The 18,249-nt window shown below is 41.8% G+C and overlaps 2 protein-coding genes across 4 annotated transcripts in view; one reads left to right on the plus strand and one right to left on the minus strand.

The window, feature by feature from the left end:
• Window positions 1–3,492: 3,492 nt before the first annotated feature.
• On the minus strand, window positions 3,493–12,113 carry LOC145409015 (endoplasmic reticulum lectin 1-like). 3 transcript variants are annotated; one of them, XM_080279584.1, is made up of 12 exons: window positions 11,915–12,113; window positions 11,095–11,184; window positions 10,886–10,966; window positions 10,282–10,417; window positions 9,645–9,912; window positions 8,822–8,942; window positions 7,718–7,936; window positions 7,091–7,225; window positions 6,398–6,528; window positions 5,704–5,851; window positions 4,981–5,161; window positions 3,493–4,933 (listed from the first exon to the last, which is right to left on the minus strand). In XM_080279584.1, the coding sequence occupies exons 1-12, from the start codon at window positions 12,050–12,052 to the stop codon at window positions 4,908–4,910; spliced, it is 1,674 nt and encodes a 557-aa protein (XP_080135710.1). In that variant the 5' UTR covers window positions 12,053–12,113; the 3' UTR covers window positions 3,493–4,907. The 3 variants fall into 3 exon arrangements, with proteins under 3 accessions (XP_080135710.1, XP_080135709.1, XP_080135711.1); XM_080279583.1 differs by having other exon boundaries at window positions 7,718–7,951; XM_080279585.1 differs by having other exon boundaries at window positions 3,493–5,161; window positions 7,718–7,951.
• Window positions 12,114–12,342: 229 nt separating this feature from the next.
• LOC145409084 (uncharacterized) overlaps window positions 12,343–18,249 on the plus strand; it is a 79,038-nt gene continuing 73,131 nt past the window's right edge. Inside the window, exon 1 of the mRNA XM_080279630.1 lies at window positions 12,343–12,372. Coding sequence (XP_080135756.1) covers window positions 12,343–12,372 — 30 coding nt within the window. The remainder of the gene's footprint in view (window positions 12,373–18,249) is intronic.

Below are 18,249 nucleotides of genomic sequence, written 5' to 3' on the forward strand. Positions count from 1 at the left end.
TCCATCCAGTTCATCATCCATCCATCCATCCAATTAATCATCTGTCTATCCATCCATTCATCCATCCATATAACCATCCATCCATCCATTTTTTCATTCTGCAATCCGGTTTTTGTCCTTTCTCCAGACACAAGGACTGGAGTTAGGAAGGTTACAAACATCATTTCTTTACTGGTTTATTTCCGATTCTGCTCCCTTTTAACATTTTCTTGTGTGCTACTCGTGCAGTCTGCGTTGATGTAAAATAAGATGTAGGAAGCGAAAGAGAGGATGTCGTTGGGTAGTTTTGAAAATAAATCACTAAGGAAGAGGTGTTTGGGAACCTCCTTATGTGACAAGAATGTGGGTCTAGAGCTCTCACCGACAAAAATGTATAAATCTTGCTTCAGACTGTACTAAATTTCAGTTTTTTTGCTTCTATCATCATCATCATCATCATCATCACCGTATAACCATCTCACACTGACCATCATCATCATCCCTTACTTATCATCATCATAATAACCATCCCTCACTCACCATCACCATCATCATCATCGTCATTAAAGCCAAGGAAATGATAAACCCAAACCACAACAAACTTTGAGGTAACAATAAAACCCACACTGTACATCGTAGCCATTTTTATTTTCACCCTCTGTCCATATAAATACCATACATACCTATTTTAAAGTTTACAGTATCACAAACAATAATCTCTAAAGTAATGGTAGGTCACTGGCAACCCCTTCAGTACGATGATGTCTTGTATGTTACTCTTGCAACTGCTGTGTGATTTTTGGTTGGACTTTTCTGTTACATACTACATTATGCCCTTTATATCTATGTGTCTGTCTATCTGTCTGTCTCTCTATAGCCAGACACTTCAGTCCCATAAGGGGTGGCCACAAACAAATCGTCTCCATGTAGCCCGGCCCCCAGCCATTTCGCTGCCCTCCCCCAACTTACACCCCTGTCTGTCATATACTCTCCACTCCATTCCTCCATCTCATCCTTGTCTCTCCCTCCCTCCACTTCACTCACGTACACTCTTTCTCTCCATCGTCTCCACATTTGATCTTTTAATTTTTAATGCTGGAGAATGAGAATGAACACAAACTTTACCTTCACTTTATTCATTGCAGTATTTACTAAGAGATTTGTGGTGATGAGGTGGAGGGTTGTTTATGCTTTTTGACTCAACTAAGTCAATTCATTAAAAAGTTGTAATGAGGTAAAAATTTAGCTCAGGTTATCCTCTGTTCACTAAAATATAGCAATACTGAGGTCAGCAGTGTGTGTGTGTGTGTGTGTGTGTGTGTGTGTGTGTGTGTGTGTGTGTGTGTGTGTGTGTGTGTGTGTGTGCATGCGTGTCTGTGTGCGTTTGCGCATACATACATGTGCGTATATCCCCCTTACTCAGTAGCCAAAAATGCACTCATCAGCCAACACTACATCATTTAATTGTAATACTTTTCTTCCCTTTAGTCCAAGAGATCCTTGCCAGGCTGAATCAACTCATCAAGGATAGAAAGATTATACAAAACATCATCCTACTTGTTGTTGTGGCCCCAAGGGAATGAACTGAAGAGGCTTCGTCAAGGATGTTAGGAAAGTCTCAGTGCGGTAGAAGGTGTAAGGTGTGGTAGTGTGTGGGATGGTGTGATGTGCTGTGGTACAGTATAGTGTGATGTAGTGACTGGTGCAGTGGTGTGGTGTGGTGTAGTGTAGTGTGATGGTGTGTAGTGTGGTTGTGGTTGGAGCAGTGGTGTATGGTGTGGTAGGGTGTGATGTGGTGTGGTGGTGTGGTATTGTGAGATGTGATGGTGTGGTGTGTGGTACAACTGTCTTGTAGTACACAGTAACACGTCTAACACCCTGTCTGTCACAACTGACCCTCTGTATCGTCTAATGCAGTGCTATTCAACCTGGGTGGACGGTCCACCTTAGGGTGGACGAAATTCAGTATGGGGTGGACAGCTTTCTTTGGGTGGACAGAGGGTGGACCAGACCACTACCGTATATGGACAGAATAAAAAAGAAGAAATAAATAATATAATAAAAGTGGAGAATTTACTTATGTGTAGTCAAAGATAGCCCGTATGTTGATTTTTCTGTGGCTCACGAGCACTTAATCCAGCTTTATCTCGAAATGCATACACTGTACAATGAAATTTATACAAAATTTAACTTCTCTGTCTTTCCCCTTCAGATTTATCACAAAGTGTGAACATTAAATATATATTTGTATATTGCTTTTACTTGCCTACGTATTTGTATATTCAAGAGTATAAAAAATTAAATATGTAAGGTTACGATCATGGGATTATACAGTTAACCGATTGGGGTGGACAGCTTTTACCAATTCAATACTAGGGGTGGACGACGCCAAAAAAGGTTGAAGAGCACTGGTCTAATGTATAAACTGATTCATGTTGTGGCCACAGGATCACATATACCATCTAACTACATGGGAAGCTCAGGGTGTATTCTGGACGTTTAAATATACACTTCTATGGACGCGGAAGTATACACATACCTCTCTTCTTAGTTCATAATATATACAGTACAGCAAGCATACACACTCACACATCTGCATACCCACATTCTTAGCAGCACTTAACAAATCATACATACATTATTGCTTTATTAGGGAATAGTAATTTTCACTCTCACACTACCCCTTGTGAGGTGTATGGCCAGGACATCATCAGCAGCAGCATCATACCATTATCATCATCATCATCATCAGCATCAGCACCATCATTCATCATCAGCTTGTCTCCAGTGCCTTGCTTCCTGGGAACCCACAAACAAGGGATAGGCATGACAGGAACACCTCCAGGCTACTTTCTTCTCACACATCTCTCTCACTGTCAAACACTCCTCTTCCTCTTCCATATGTAATGCACTGCTCCACACCCTTCTTCCATACCACACAAGGCCTGCCTCTTGAAACACTATACTGAATAAGTCTGTCTAGTTGAAGTAAAAAATAAAACAGACATCACAGTGAAGGGGTTACATCTACATACACTAATATCCAAATATATAATGTAGTTAATTCTTTTTATTTTTCCCAACTGTATATATATATACCTGTACAATAAATCTAATGGTCCCTCAGAACAATATTTCCCTCGTGGCTGTATGCATAACATTTTTAGCCAGCAAACATTTCAGCTCTTGTCAGTAACAGACAATTTTATTCAGCCTGCAAAAACACATCTATAGCCAGATGCCTTAATCCTGGAAACGGTGGCCTCATAGAAATTATCACCTAATCACCCTGTCCTATGCCATCAGGCTGCCCATTCTCCAACTTTCACTCCCCCTCTCTCGTATGCCAGAGTAGTAAAGGGGTTAAAAAAAGCTGAATCTAAATCCTCAGATACGGATAGTCTCTACTTGAATGAATAGAACTGTATGGTGATAGCAAGAAGATAAAAACAGACATTTCATTCTTGCAGTACTACTTTTACTCTTAGAAAAGATGTTCATCACTCTTCAGCTTATTTCCCATAGCTTAGTGGTGGAAAAAGACAGTGCTGTGGCTCTATATCCTCTTTATGGCACCTCTTTGTAAATAGCACCATACCCCAATGTTAATTTATTACTACATCTCAGCATTAAAGAAAGATAGATGGGAATTTTATGTCCAGTTAGATTAAGAACTATTATTTCCAGGTGCTTTTATTTAGGTTATGAGAGTCTAGAGGAAGGATGGGACATGAATGTTTGTGTTGTGATGAGGAGTAGATTGAGATGGTTTATGTACCAGTATGTGGAGAGGACAGAGGATGGCAACTGGGTGCGGAGGACGAGAGGTGTGAACGTTGAGGGTGGGGTTGTGAAAGGCAGACTGAAAATGACTAGGGATGAGGTCAGAGTGGAACCTCAGGAACAAGGGTCTGAACAGAGAGGCTGCAAGAGATCGAGCAGCATGGAGAACCACCATTAGGTGACCTTAGGCCAATGCATGCAATGAAACAAAACTGTGGAGGTAGATACAGCCTTTGATAACCTCTTCACTACATGTTTCCCATTAGGTGAATAAAACAGTTTATAACTGAATGAGCAAAATATAGATATAAGTCAACATCCAGCCACTGAATGTAACAATAAATGCAATTCAAACTTTGTGCCGCCACCTTTGATGCACAACGTACACAGACATACACATACATGAATACACATATATAGTCCTCATTAGAAGCCACAGTAGTAACTGGGAAATCAGCTTAATATGTAGCAGCGGAAGTTTAATTTTAATAGACCATTTTTCTTTAATTCTGGAGTTAATTGCAAAAAAATAATTAAAAAAAAAAATTACTTGTGATGAAGACTTGTTACACACCTTTAATCTCTTCACACACACAATTTCATTCACAAAAATACAAACATACTACATACTCAAACTTCCACACAGCAAAAATATAGAAACAAAAGTAATTATACCCAAAATATGCACACAAACGCACACACGAACAAATGTACGCACACACGCACACAGAATACAAGAAGTATAAACATAAAAACAGTACAAAAGATAATGGTATACACACAAAAATACACATACACAATGGTACAAGATATACACAAAAAACTGCACATACACATACCTGCCCACGCACACATACTCTTCAGTACAAAAGATATACTGTACACACAAAAGTAGACATACATGTGCACATACACTGATTTGGGTACAAAAGATAGGTTTACTATCATCTTCCGCCATTAAGTGGAAGGCACAGTGGTAGTTTAGGTTTACACTTTTCATCTTAGTCCTCTTAATTCTCCTCCTCTTCCTCTTTCATTTCCTATTTCTCTTCCTCCTTTTCTTTTTTCCCAGCCTCTTTCTTTTCTTCCTCACAAAAGGTCTTCTTCCTTGTCTTCATAACCAGTAATCTTCCCTCTCCTCTTCCTCAGATACCTTCCTCCTCCTCTTCCTCTTCTTCAGATACCTTCCTCCTCCTCCTCTTCCTCTTCTTTAGATACCTTCCTCCTCCTCCTCTTCATCCTCTACCTCCTCCTCCACCTCTTCCTCTACCTCTTCCTCCACCTCCTCAATGATGTGTGTTTCTCCTTTCCCTTCCACCAGCAGTGTCTCTGTTTCCACCACCGCTCCTTTCTCTTTGCCCGGCTTTTGTTTCTCCTCCTCCAGCCCTCGTAGGAACATCTGAAACACGGGTCACAGTTAACCGTGTGTATTAGTGCCCCTGTGGTGACGTGGTTACAATGTGTATTAGTGTCAAAGTGGTGATAAGTTAACGTCATTTGGATCCAGCCAACAAGGCTATCAAGAATGCAGTCCATCTCTCTATCCATCTGTTTGTGTAAAGTTAGATGCCTTAATTCTTGAGGTGTTGGTCAGAGACAAATCATTTCCATGTCACAAAGCTTCATCATCATCAATGTCCTGCTCTCTCCTGGAAACTCCTTACACACTTCTCTCACCCTCTCAAACACTCCTCTTCCTCTTCCTTTTTCATCAGTATAATGCCCTACTCTTCTTCCATACCATAATGTCTTCCTTTATCAACACTACCCTCAATCTCATATTCACAAACTCTGGCAAACTATCCACTTGCATTCTTTGTATTTGTCCATGCCATCTCACTGTATTTCTTTTTATCCTCTCGGTAATTCCACTTCTCACTCCTGTATCTCCACAGTAAAAACATTCCATCTATAGAAATCACACTCCAAAAGTGAAATTACCTGTTCAAGCACTTCTGGGCTGGCTCCCGTATTATAAAGCCCGTATTCATCAATGTCAGGTCCGAGCCAACACACAATCTGGGTCTCAATGCCCAGGATATATTCACACACTTTGGGCTCCAGCAGGTACAGGGTGACTGCACTTGGGCTGTGGGACAATGACAGATTAGATTCATTGACAGACAGAGACAGAGTATCACATGGACAGACAGACAGAAAGAGGGCACATGGATAGCTGTAAATGAACCACACTTTCACTTGTCCAACTCCTTACACTTCAGCTGCATTGCTAAAATAGTCTGGCAGTGACAAGAATAAATTAGCAATCTCTTGTTTTCCACTGGTGTAAGGGATCAGATACCCCCTTGAATAGCAAAGATCCACAAATAATGAAAATCCATATAAATGAGCCACCACAACCTTAATTTAACTATCTGACTGCCTAAAAACCATAGGACGTGCCCCTAAGCATCACCAGTTATTAGGATATTCATGTTAGAAGTGTATTTTCATATGCCAAAAATACATCTTAAACCAGTGTACTGTATTCTGTGACAGTCTGCTCATCTGTGAATAACTGAAACCGGCAAACATGAACCCAGAGAGGGGGAAAAAAAAGAAAAAAAAAAAAAAAAGTGATTACTATACAATGGGCATCACCTAATTCACGTGGTCAACTGTTCAACACTCTCACCTGTCCGACTCTTTACACTTGAGCCGCACTTCAACCTGTCTGGGTTTGCCCGTAACGTCACAAATGGTTCCCCCAGTGTAGAAGTGGGTCATGGAGTAGGTTAATGAGCGCTGCGGCTTTTTGTGCGGATTCTGAAAGGTGAAAAGGGCCTTGTTTAGCTTAGACCTAATCTTGGAATTTGTAATTTTTGTAATATAAATGCCCATATCATCATCATCATCATCATCATCATCATCCCTTCCACTTAAGGACAGAGTGAGATAGGTTCCAGAGAGCAAGGATAAACATGAGGGACAGAGCTAATCAACAGCATGTCCAGTGATTTGGGCTGCACACTTATTAACTCACAATTCAGTCCTGCTGTCACTCTCACAACCAGAATACTAAGTTGTGGTTGCATGAAATATAACTAGCCCTAGTTTTGTGCTAAGAATGAGTCTCCTTGGTTGCTGTCAAAATGACCCTCCATTCTGACTTCACCTGGCCATCAACTGCACTGAAAAGGGTTGGAGATCTTTGTTAGGTTAGAACAATGTGCCATACCTGACTACATCACAGCATCATACTAAACACCACACTACTTAACTACATCATCTAACACCACACCACACCACCTCATCCCATGCCACCATACACCACACCACGCCACATCCCATTCCAAGACACACCACACACCACCACAGCACAGCTTACCTGTTCCAGCCATGCTTTGTGGTGTTTGAGGGAGAACTTGCCCAGAAGTATGGTTGTGCGATGACCGTCTCGATCCTCATGGTATTGTTCCACTTTGCGTGCGTAACAGAACTCAAACTTCCACCATCCTGCACCCTTCAATGGAGTGTGGTATATCATCATCATCATCACCATTAATCAAAGTCACTGTTCTTCATCATCATTATCGTCATTAATCAGTCACTTTATTCATCATCAATCATAATCACTGTATTCATCATCATCATCATTATCCACTGTCACAGCCATTATCATCATCATCATCATCTCCATTAGCTACTGTAGTGATACTGCAATCATCATCATCATAACTATACCCACCACCTTCACAATTACGATTAGATTAGATTAACAAATACCGGTACTATAGTCCTTTTACCATAATTTGGCCAAGATTTTGTTCCTGTTCCAGCTCATTTCATGAAGTGCAATGGCAGAATAACGCAATATTACAGCTGTACATCCTCTCCATAGCACTTCCTGTCCAGCATCATAATTTAGTGTTACCCCCTTGTCACAACTCAGTATTAAAGTTGTAGAGATGGCAATTACAGGCCACGTTAGAGTATAAAGGCCATGGGTACTTACACCGTGCAGACAATAATCGCCATTAAGGAAGTCCTCCACAAGTTTATGGTCCACTCCCGGCCGTTTTTGGAACAGGACACGGTTTTGGAACGTAGGCGACCAGGTGGAGGAGGAGTCTGAGTCTTCTTCTTCTTCATCGTCATCATCACCATTATCACCACCTTCCTCACCCTCCACTATCTTTAGCTTCACTGACCCTCTTGAGGTGTCTCCACTCAGCTGGGAATAGGAGGACTACCATCATCATTATCATCACTGCTAAGATTAATTATACCGTACTGTCTCCCAAATCTGAGCATTCAAATTAAAAAAACCTCCACTCACTCAGTGTAGTGCTGCTCTCGGGGACTGCCCTTTCCTCTCTTCCTTCCTTCCTCTTCGGTCTTTCTTTCCTCTTCCTTCTATCCATGGGTGACTCTACACTCAGTGAAAAGCCAAATGGTTTCCTGTATGCCAGGACACCATTTACTACATTGAGTAGTAACCACATAACCAAATTATGGCACCTGGTGGTTCAGTGGGTAAATAAGGCACTCCAGTTGGATTGAGCCTGACCAGGTTCACATCCAAGGGGTGGTTGGGGTTTCTTGCTCACGTAATGCCACTCAGAGATGAGAGAGGCTGGTCACTCTCATCTTACATGTCAGGACTGACTTGCCTAGCCCCAGGCTCCTGCACTCCTTATGGGGCAATATAGGATTAGATGATGAATCAACGAATGAATGATTTTATTATTATTTTTTTAATGCAGGAGGAGGGTGGTGATATCATTTGTTCTTACACACTCAATGCATATATCAGTATGAAGACAGTGTATCTGTGGACAGGTATTACAACAGATGATGTACTGCTAAGTACAATGTACTTCATTGCAATTACTGTTCATGGTACAGCATACCCTTGTTTTTGAAAATCGATCGTATATAAAATGTAGAGTCACTGTGATTGTATGAGCAAGCAAAATAATTGTATAACAAGAAATCAGGCATCACAGACTGTACTGTATATGGGGAAAAAATCGTAAGGCAAAAATGCTCCTAAATTCCTATTTATCATGTGAGTTAATGATCTTATTAAATACCAAGGGTTAAGTCAAGAACTCACAATAGCGCCGTGTGTCCGCAGTTTAAGACTCTCTGCCTCAATTTGTAGTAGTGACCTGGGCCGCTTAGGGCTGCCCTCCATGGGTATACAGTGTAGGCTGGTTTGTGGCACATCACGTGGTCTGTTGGAAGAACAGCATTGCTAAGTGTATGTTATCATCACCATCACAGCCATCTTCATCACCACCACAGCCATCTTCATCACCATCACAGTCACCACCACAGCCATCTTCATCACCATCACAGTCACCACCACAGCCATCTTCATCGTTATCAGATACAGTCATATGCCACCATGGTTTCTCTTAGGCAGCCTCCATTTTCCAGTAGGCTGAGGTACAGCTGATGCTTCCAGGTACAGGATAGTGTAATGTGGGACTCAAAAGCAAAGTCCAATGTAGTGAACTCTTTTGCTACAAAATGGTACACGTTTACAGTTGCTTCCCTACTTCTACCTATCAGTCTGTCTATTGCCAGATGCCTTAATCCCGTAAACTTTGTAAGTTGAAATTCACTAACACTTCAGGCTTAATACAGGGTGTTTGTAAAGAGCACTTCACTAGAATGTCACCAGTTGGTATCGTATGTGTCACAGGATGGTTCAGTCTGCTGGTATGGGTGTGAGTGTGGCAGTGGAACTACACCTGGCCCATGAACTGAGGTGAAAGAGGTTAGGGATCTGTGAATGAAGGACACTTGATATCTGGTGTATGGATTATTTTTTTATACAGTTTGTTTTTTCTTCCTCTGTTCATCTGCATAAAAAATAAAAAATAATAAAATGTTCAGGAGTCAATGCAGTACAAAGGTATATTGTTTCTTACCTGTATGCAGGGTGGTGGCAGAGCAGGGGGGACAGGACAACAATCTCATATTCACAGGTATAAATCTCCTTGATGGTGTAAATATCGTGCCGGCCTTCATCATAACACACGTATAAGACATGCGAAATACGAGGCCTTCCGGTCAGATCGCAGATGGTGCCCCGTGTGTAGTTCACCTTGAAGTACGGCATGTCCTGGCCCTCCACCTTGGTTGTTGGCACATTGGAAGCACTTAGCGAAGATCCTTCCATCTCCTTCATTGCATTTTCTGGAATATTTATGCTCCATAAACTTCCTTACTCCATTACTGCTTCATTACCGTCAGTAACAATTTCTATGACCTTACAAGGTACATAGCCTACATTATGTGAAGTGAGAGCATCTGGTGAAAACCCTCCCAGCATGTACCATGCTAATGAAGATAGACATACAACACTAAGGAAGACACAATGAAGTACACATACCACAACAGATATCCTAAGGCAGCCATACAGGTACAATGGCAGACATAATATGGTAGATATGCCAAGGTAGACAACTAATATGGGCACACAGAGGTAAGCACACTAAGTCATAGTAATGTAGCTACACTAAGAGAGGTACATTGAGGCAAATACAGAACACTAAGGTAACCTACTAAGCGCAGTGAGGTCATCTGGCAAGAACTCCCCCAGCACGTACTCATGTAGGCGCAAACTCTTGCCGTGGCGTTCCTCCCGGTACTGTTTGATGTGTGCGCCGTGGCACAGCTCGTAGGTCCAGTATGACTCAAGCTGGGGCATGAGTGAAGGCACAATGGTTGTTAGTGTTATGCCAGTCTGTGATCATCATCACCACCACCATCACCATCAGCAGTGGTATAATTATCACCCTAACCCTGTCTTTTCTATCTATAGCCAGATTCCCTAATCCTGGAAGGGATGGATTTGAACTATTCGTCTCTATGTTATCCTGTCCTTTGCCATCCAGCTGCCTTCCCACCAACTCACACTATCCTTATGAAGGAAATTTGTTGATAGCCAGCCCTTTCAGGACTGAGACATCTGGCCTTAGATAGAATGTGATAGATAATTAATTACAGTAGCTACCATACTCTAGGCTTATTTTGTTTATCAAGAAGAAAGTCTGGTAGGCTCACAGTGTCTGATTAAGGAAGAAAAGCTCCAATGTGATTTGTACTGTACCCGTAATATTACTGTAGTTTATACAGATAATTGTATTTAGTAAACTCTCTCACTCACCCTTAAGTTACACGTATGCTTCTGTAGCAGGGGTTTTAGAAGAGTGAAGGGTCCAGGGCCACTGTATGTGTCTGCCTCCTCCTGAAAATAAAAAATTGAATAAAGTAAATATAATAAATGATACAAAATCCACGTACTTTAATAAAATGAGCTGGAGGACATAAATTGGATATGAAAATTGAAACTAATCAAACTCTGTGCAAACTTACATTCTTGTCTCCAAAGCTAATAGGAATAAGGCACTGGTAATGCTCGTTGGAGGCACTCGTCATGACCAGCTTCTCGTAGTCTGGTGACCCCTGTGGGAATTGGTTTATTAGACAGGGTTAGGAGAAAGAAGATTGGGGAAAATTTGCAGTTTAGAACAATTATGATTATTTCATTTTTTCTATAATCTAGCCTAACAATAATATATCTGTCTCTTTATTGCCAGACACCGTAATTCCATAAGGGGTGGCCACTTGACTTTGAGTTATTTCTTTTACAGGGAGGGGCACTAACCCTCCACCAACCCACTTGCTGACATGTAGGGAGTACGTATGGTTTGGTTATATGGTTACCACCCAGCGTTGTAAATGGTTTCTTGGCTTGCAGGAAACCATTTGGGTTGTCAATGTAAAGCCACCTGTGAAGAAAAGGAGGGCAATAAGAAGTGGCAGGAAAGATAGGAGAAATAGGAAGAGAGGAGGACAGACACAGAAAAAGAATGATAAGGGTGAAGGAAGAAGTAGGCAGAACTACATCAAGTGAGTGGATGATGATTGCCACCACCTACCACAAGCCTAACTAATTTAACTTTGCTTACATAACTACCTAGTTTAATCTAACTTGCTTTAATGAAGGGTGTGTCTTCCCAAAACTGCGAAAATATTCCTTACTACAGCTTCCAAAAACCTTATCAACAGCCATATATAGTCACTGGGATATGAGTCGAAAACTTTATCAATAATTAAAAAAATGTCATGAATAATTCGTTTTTCAAAATCATAAGTTTCATAATCTTTCAAAACAACTAGTCAAACGCCCTACCAAGAGGCTGCTGTCACTACCCGCCCAGTTGATTCGGAACAAAATGGAGTCATCTAGGCCCTTGATCTGGTTTGCGGCTTTAATTCCGGCCACCAGTAGGCACGAGAGGTGGAGCAGTGTGGCTGCCCAGCGGGCCATCTTGGTCAAACTGGGTTGGGGCAGAAGTTTATCTCAGGAACACAGGTCCATGTTTACGTCTCCCTGGTTTCCCACGCAAATAGCGAGTATCACTTTCTGTCAGTATTTTTCCTTCCGTTACTCGTTACAGCGATGTAATGAAACGATAAACTTTGATTAAAAAAACACACTTTCTTCAGTAATTTTGTGTTTAAGTGAAAAATCTCAAGAAATGATGGGTAATAAGATAATTTGTACAACCGTCCCCAGTTGTAGTACTGTGCACCTGCGCTATCTCAGCGAATGACACGATGGTCGAACGTCACGGGTGGGCGGTTCAGGTAAGGCCCGGCAGATTTGATTACTTTTGTGCTGTGAGTCATGTTGTAGAGCCATGAGGAGGCGTACTTGTTGTTGCTGTAGTAGTCCACTCGGTAGTATCATTTGGTAGGTGATAAATGCCTGGTTATGGTTACATGTGCGGCGATGTGCCTGATGTTTATGTGTGTTTACTATTTACACGAACTGAATCACAATTCGCTCTCCCCCCCCCCCCCCCGCTAGGGCACACACGGGCCCAGTTATCTTTCCCTGTGATCATGACTTATTTCCTCTCAAGATTAAATCGCCACATGCTTGTCATGCCCCCAGTCCTTCCAAGTTTCATCCATATTGAAATGATGACAGTTGATTTTTTTTCTGTGTAAAAGTCTGACCTTGACCTTTTACCTGATATTCTCAAATGTAGAAGATATCGTCATGGGCCGCCCCTCAGTTCACCCAAGTTTGGTTAAAATACGATAAAAAAAATGTTAGCTCTTCTGTCCATTGCCTCCTGCCTATGACCTCCAGACTTCTAAACGCAGTGTCCAGGCCTTTCGAAATGAACGGATCTTGAATGTGGCTATTGTTTTTATTTTTTTTGGCCTTTGGTTCCTTCTTCCTAGCATAAAAAAAAAAATGCAGAACTCCCTTGAGAGTGGTTCCGATCATGCATGCGTTCAAGAAGCAGTTTTTGTAGGTACAGACGGTTATATGTAGCTTAGGAGAGATTTACAGCTGGAGAAGTTAGGTGTAGGTTCACGAGCGCGGGTGCAAAAATCAAGAGAGAGGGAGAGAGAGGGGGGGGGAGGGAGGAAGATGGTTTAGCGGGAGGAGGAGATGGAGAGAGAAGGTACGAAAGGGGAAGTGCAAGATTGACTGGGAGAGTACGGGAAGTAGGTAGGCCTCTCTCTCTCTCTCTCTCTCTCTCTCTCTCTCTCTCTCTCCATTTTTCACGCTTAAATAAAACGTCATACTCTGATATTCTCTATTTCCCTCTTTCATTCGTTTTTACTCATTTTTTTTCAAATTTCCTTCTATTTTCTAATAATTTTCCTCCTTTTCCTTCATTTTCCTAATTATTCTCGTATAAGTTTACCTCTCTGTATATTCTCTATTTCCTCCTCCATTTCTTTTTTCCTCAGGGTTTGTAATCTCTCTCTGTTTTATATTTTTCTTCTATTTTAAGTTCCCTCCATTTTTCTTCCATGTTTCTGGTGATGCCCGGAACGTAAAAACATTTCCTTCCTTCTCCATTTCCTTTCTCCATTCTTCTTCCCTCCATTTTTAAATTTTTCATCCGTCCGTTTACAAGTTCTCTCCATTTTTCTTAACGTTCCCGGTGATGGCCTTAAAGTTAAAATTTACCCTTTTCCTGTTCAGTTCCCTCCCCCCTCCATTCTTCCCACCTCCATTTGTTTTGTTTTGTTTTCATTTTCCCTCTTGTTACGTTTAGGAAAAAAAAAAATCTCGTTCATTTCCTCCCTCTTACCTCCATTTTTTAAAAAATGTCCCTGTTTCCCATCCTTCAGGTGATGCCATTAAAGTAAAAGTTTATCCTTCCTCTTGTTAATTTCCTTTCTCCATTCTTCTTCCCTCTAATTTTTAAAAATTTTCCTCCATTTTCTTTCCCTTTTCCCTCTTGTTCATTTCCTGTCTCCATTCATCTTACTCTAAATTTTTTACATAATTTTTCTTACACGTTTCTCGCGATGCTCGTAAAGTAAAAAAAAAAAAATTATCCTCTTGTTCATTTCCTTTCTCCATCCCTCTTGCCTCCATTTGTTTTTTTCAGTTTCTCCATTTTTCTCGCCAGGGCAGCCGAGTGGAAGCGGGAAATGGAATGCAACCGCGTGACAGTCTGCCTTGTGCAAGCGTGGGAGGAGGACGTACACTAACCTCACTCTGGGGATCTCCACCCAACCTCCTGGCCTTAGCACCACATTTGAGGTAGGTATGGGTAGAGCCCTGATTTTCCTTTATTCTGATTGTCTATAAACTTGATTATGATTCTGTGTGATACCTGTCTTGTAGGGATTACGTGGATTTTGCGTCATGTATTCAAACTTTGCTACTTTCATGTTTGAATTATTAACGGAAATCAGATAATCCCAGTTCCCAAGTACCCCTTCACCTGGCTGGCCTAATCCTGATTGTCTAGACACCTGATTAACTTTATTCTGATTGTCTGTGTTGCCTGTCAGATAGGGATTAAGCTTGTTATGTATAATGTATCCGAACTTTGCCATTTTCCTGTTTAATCATGCACGGTAATAAGACTATCCCTTCCTCTGATTGCTCAAAATATCTGATTAACCTGACTGTGATTGTCTAGACACCAGATTAACCGGACTGTGATCGTACGTGATGCCTGTTAGGTAGGGATTAATTATATTTTGTATCGTTTCCTCAAATTCTACTACTTTTTGAATAATTACTTAGGTAAATCAGATCATCCGTTTTCTAATTATTCAAAATACCTGATTATCTTGATTCTGATTGCCAAGAAGACCTGTCAGATTTTTTTTTTAGCTATTTAAAGATGGGTATTTTTAATTACGGAATTCATTTTATATTTTGTTTAAAAAAATTCATTAAGAGAAATACTTTGAGATGGTTTGGCCATGTGGAGAGGATGGAGAGTGAGAGACTGACGAGGAGAGTGTGAGTGAGGTACGGAATTCATTTTATCCGATGTGTTAGAGAAGTGTGTTAAGAAATACTTTGAGATGGTTTGGCCAAGTGGACAGGATGGAAAGTGAGAGACTGACTAGAAGAGTGTGAGGTAGAGGAGGAGGGAGGACAAAGGAGTTGGAGGGGTGATGTGGAGATTATTATTTTGAGAGATGGGGGGTGAGTTAGAGGAAAGGCAACCAAATGGCAGAGGACAGGTCAACGTGGAGGCGATTTGTTTGCGGCCACCTCTTATGTGATTAAGGCGTCTGGGAAAAGATAGATGCCGGTAGATGAACAGATGAAGATTAAATGTTTGTTGATCTGATAATTGACTTAGGTTCTGATAGTGACTGTTTTGTGTGTGTGTGTGTGTGTGTGTGTGTGTGTGTGCGTGGTCCTGTGGTCGAGAAGATGCTTTTTTATTATTATTATTATTTACGTAAATTGTTAGAAGTACCGTATTTATATTGAGATGATTTGGCCCTGGGGAGAGAGTGAAGAAAGAGAGACTGACTGGGAGAGTTGATGTGAGTTCCGGGGATAGAGAGGGAGTTGACGGATGTTTGATTACCGTGCCGTGGAGAGACCTATTGATACCGGTGCCACCACGTGAAGGCGTCCCTCCCTTATAGTGATCCAAAGAGCTGATTACTATATACAGATTTTGAGGCGTCTGGCAATAGATAGATAGATAGATAGATCGCGTGGGGGTGGAGGGGATGTGGATTGGAGAGAGGGTGGAGGACATTGTGTGTGTGACGCGGGGTGGTTTGTTTGTGGTCACCCCTTATGGGATTGAGGCGTCTGGCAGGCGATAGATACATAGATAGACAGGGAGATAGATAATTACACGAAGCCTGATGGAATGGTGGATGGATAGATAAATAGATAGATTTATAGGTTGCATGGCTAACGTGTCAGTAAAGCGTCAGGCAGTAGATAGATACCTAGACGGAGATAGATGAGTAGACATACATTGATAGATGGATAGATAGATATAGATAGGCTGACAAATAGATAGATGGATTGCATGGCTAGCCAGAGACTGATAGATTGGTGGATAGATAGATACACTGGGTGTCTAGCGTGTCAGGTACAGATTGACAGATTAGTGGATAGATAGATAGATACACTGCATGGCTAGAGTGTCAGGTACAGATTGATAGATTGGTGGATAGATAGATAGATAGATACACTGCGTGGCTAGCGTGTCAGGTACAGATTGATAGATTGGTGGATAGATAGATAGATAGACTGCGTGGCTAGCGTGTCAGGTACAGATAGATTGGTGGATAGATAGATAGATAGATAGACTGCGTGGCTAGCGTGTCAGGTACAGATTACATGCATGGTGTAATGACTCGTGGATTCAAAGTTTGCCACGCTAGTAATTAAACCCACAAATCTGACCATCCACTCACCTGATTGTTCACAAACACGATTATCCAGATCCACAGAGTTAAGATAATGTAAGGCATCAGTTAATAGTTGTGTTTTCATGCGACGGAACTAGACAACCGCCACAGATTAATCTGCGTCTAACCATCCACTCATCTGATTTGTTCACAGACGCGATTATCTTGAGTGTCGTGGATTAGCTATGTGGTAGTATTCTAAACTGTATATTAAACTTCTGTACATTTATCTTTGTACCAGGTATTTATTTTCTTATTTATTTATTATACAGCATTGACAAAAATGTTGCTACTTCTCTGACAGCTGAGGCAGTGAAATGCACTTGAAATATTGTTTGTGTTAGCATTTTGAAGCACACGGTAAAAGAATAAGGAAGGGCACGCTCATGTGGAGGGGATAAGAAATAGGGAAGGCAGGATTGTCAGCGAATTTTTGCGCATTACTGTATAAATATTTCTCAATATATGATTATCGTGAAGCTGATTTTATCCTTGTTAAATAAAAAGGAAATAAAAACAGGAAGTGACAAACGGGAACTACCCCGCACTTGCTCTGTCTCTGTCCACAAATCTATCTATAGCCAGACACCTTACTCCTGTAAGAGGTGGCCACAAACAAATCGCCTCCATAACGCCCAGTCCCCTACCATTTTGGCTGCTCTCCCCAACTTACGCCCCCTTTTTCTCATGTGCCTCTCTGCTCCATCCCATCATCTCATCCTCGATTTCTTCCTCCCTTTCGCCCCCTCTACCTCACATACACTCTCCTAGTTAGTCTATTCCCCAGCTTACACCCTCTTTCTCATACCTCTACTGCATCCCACCATCGCATCCTCGGTCTCCCCATCCCTCTCCCTCGTCTCACTCATACACTTCTCGTTAATCTCTCCCCCAGCTTACACCGCCCTCTTACATAACTCCACTCCATCCCTCCATCTCATCCTTGGTCTCCCCATCCCTCTCCCCCCTCCATAGCACTCATACTGTACACTTCATGTTAGTCTCTCCCTCAACTTACACCCCCCTTTTCTCAAATATCTCCCCACTTTATCCCTCCATCTCATCCTCGGTCTCCCCCTGCATCCCACTCACACTCTCCTTGTCAGATTCATACAGTATGCATAATCGCTACAATTCTTTTATACATATATTTTTAAATCTGCTTCTCCTGTTAGTCTGCCTCATTATCCTGTTCATACGTAATTATTCAGACGCTTAATGACCCAGACTCTAATTGTTTTGGAAGCTTATTAGGCAGAAGTTAATTAGTCGGAATTTTAACTCTGTCACAGAAAGAATGGATGTGAATAGTGTGTGAAAAGGTGGTGCCCCCCCCCCTCATTCCCGTGTGTGTGTGTGTGTGTGTGTGTGTGTGTGTGTGTGTGTGTGTGTGTGAGGGGGAGAGAGAAATAGAGGGATAGGGTGGAAAAGGTGGTGCCCCCTCCCTGCCCCCATGTGTGTGTGTGTGTGTGTGCGTATGTGTGTGTGTGTGTGTGTGTGTGTGTGTGTGTGTGTGTGTGTGTGTGTGTGTGCGTATGTGTGTGTGTGAGATGGAGGGATGGGGTGGAGAGATAGGCTATATGAGTGATGGGGGTGTGAGTTGGAGAGAAGGCAGCCTTAAAGCGGGGGGCAGGGTGACATGGAGGCGATTTGTTTGTGCCCCCTCCTCCGAGATTAGCCCAAGACGAATATAGATAGATTGTCAGATGAACAGACAGATAGATAAACAGAAATAAACAGGTAGAATTAGGGTTTATATGTTGCCAGTCCCTCAACAGATCATTACATGCATATAGTGAAGTGATG

This window comes from Coenobita brevimanus, chromosome 79, assembly GCF_032717465.1.
Source record: "Coenobita brevimanus isolate Jiangsu-jjx chromosome 79, ASM3271746v2, whole genome shotgun sequence".
NCBI lineage: Eukaryota > Metazoa > Arthropoda > Malacostraca > Decapoda > Coenobitidae > Coenobita > Coenobita brevimanus.

What these genes read in the sequence shown, in the direction of transcription:
- LOC145409015 (XM_080279583.1), bottom strand. Translation starts at nt 12,052, where the DNA reads ATGGCCCGCTGGGCAGCCACACTGCTCCACCTCTCGTGCCTACTGGTG. An exon ending in TTAGCTTTGGAGACAAGAAT is followed by an intron (nt 10,967 to 11,094) that starts GTAAGTTTGCAC and finishes TTTTATTTTCAG; the next exon opens with GAGGAGGCAGACACATACAG. An exon ending in GCCCAGAAGTGCTTGAACAG is followed by an intron (nt 5,162 to 5,703) that starts GTAATTTCACTT and finishes CCCGTGTTTCAG; the next exon opens with ATGTTCCTACGAGGGCTGGA.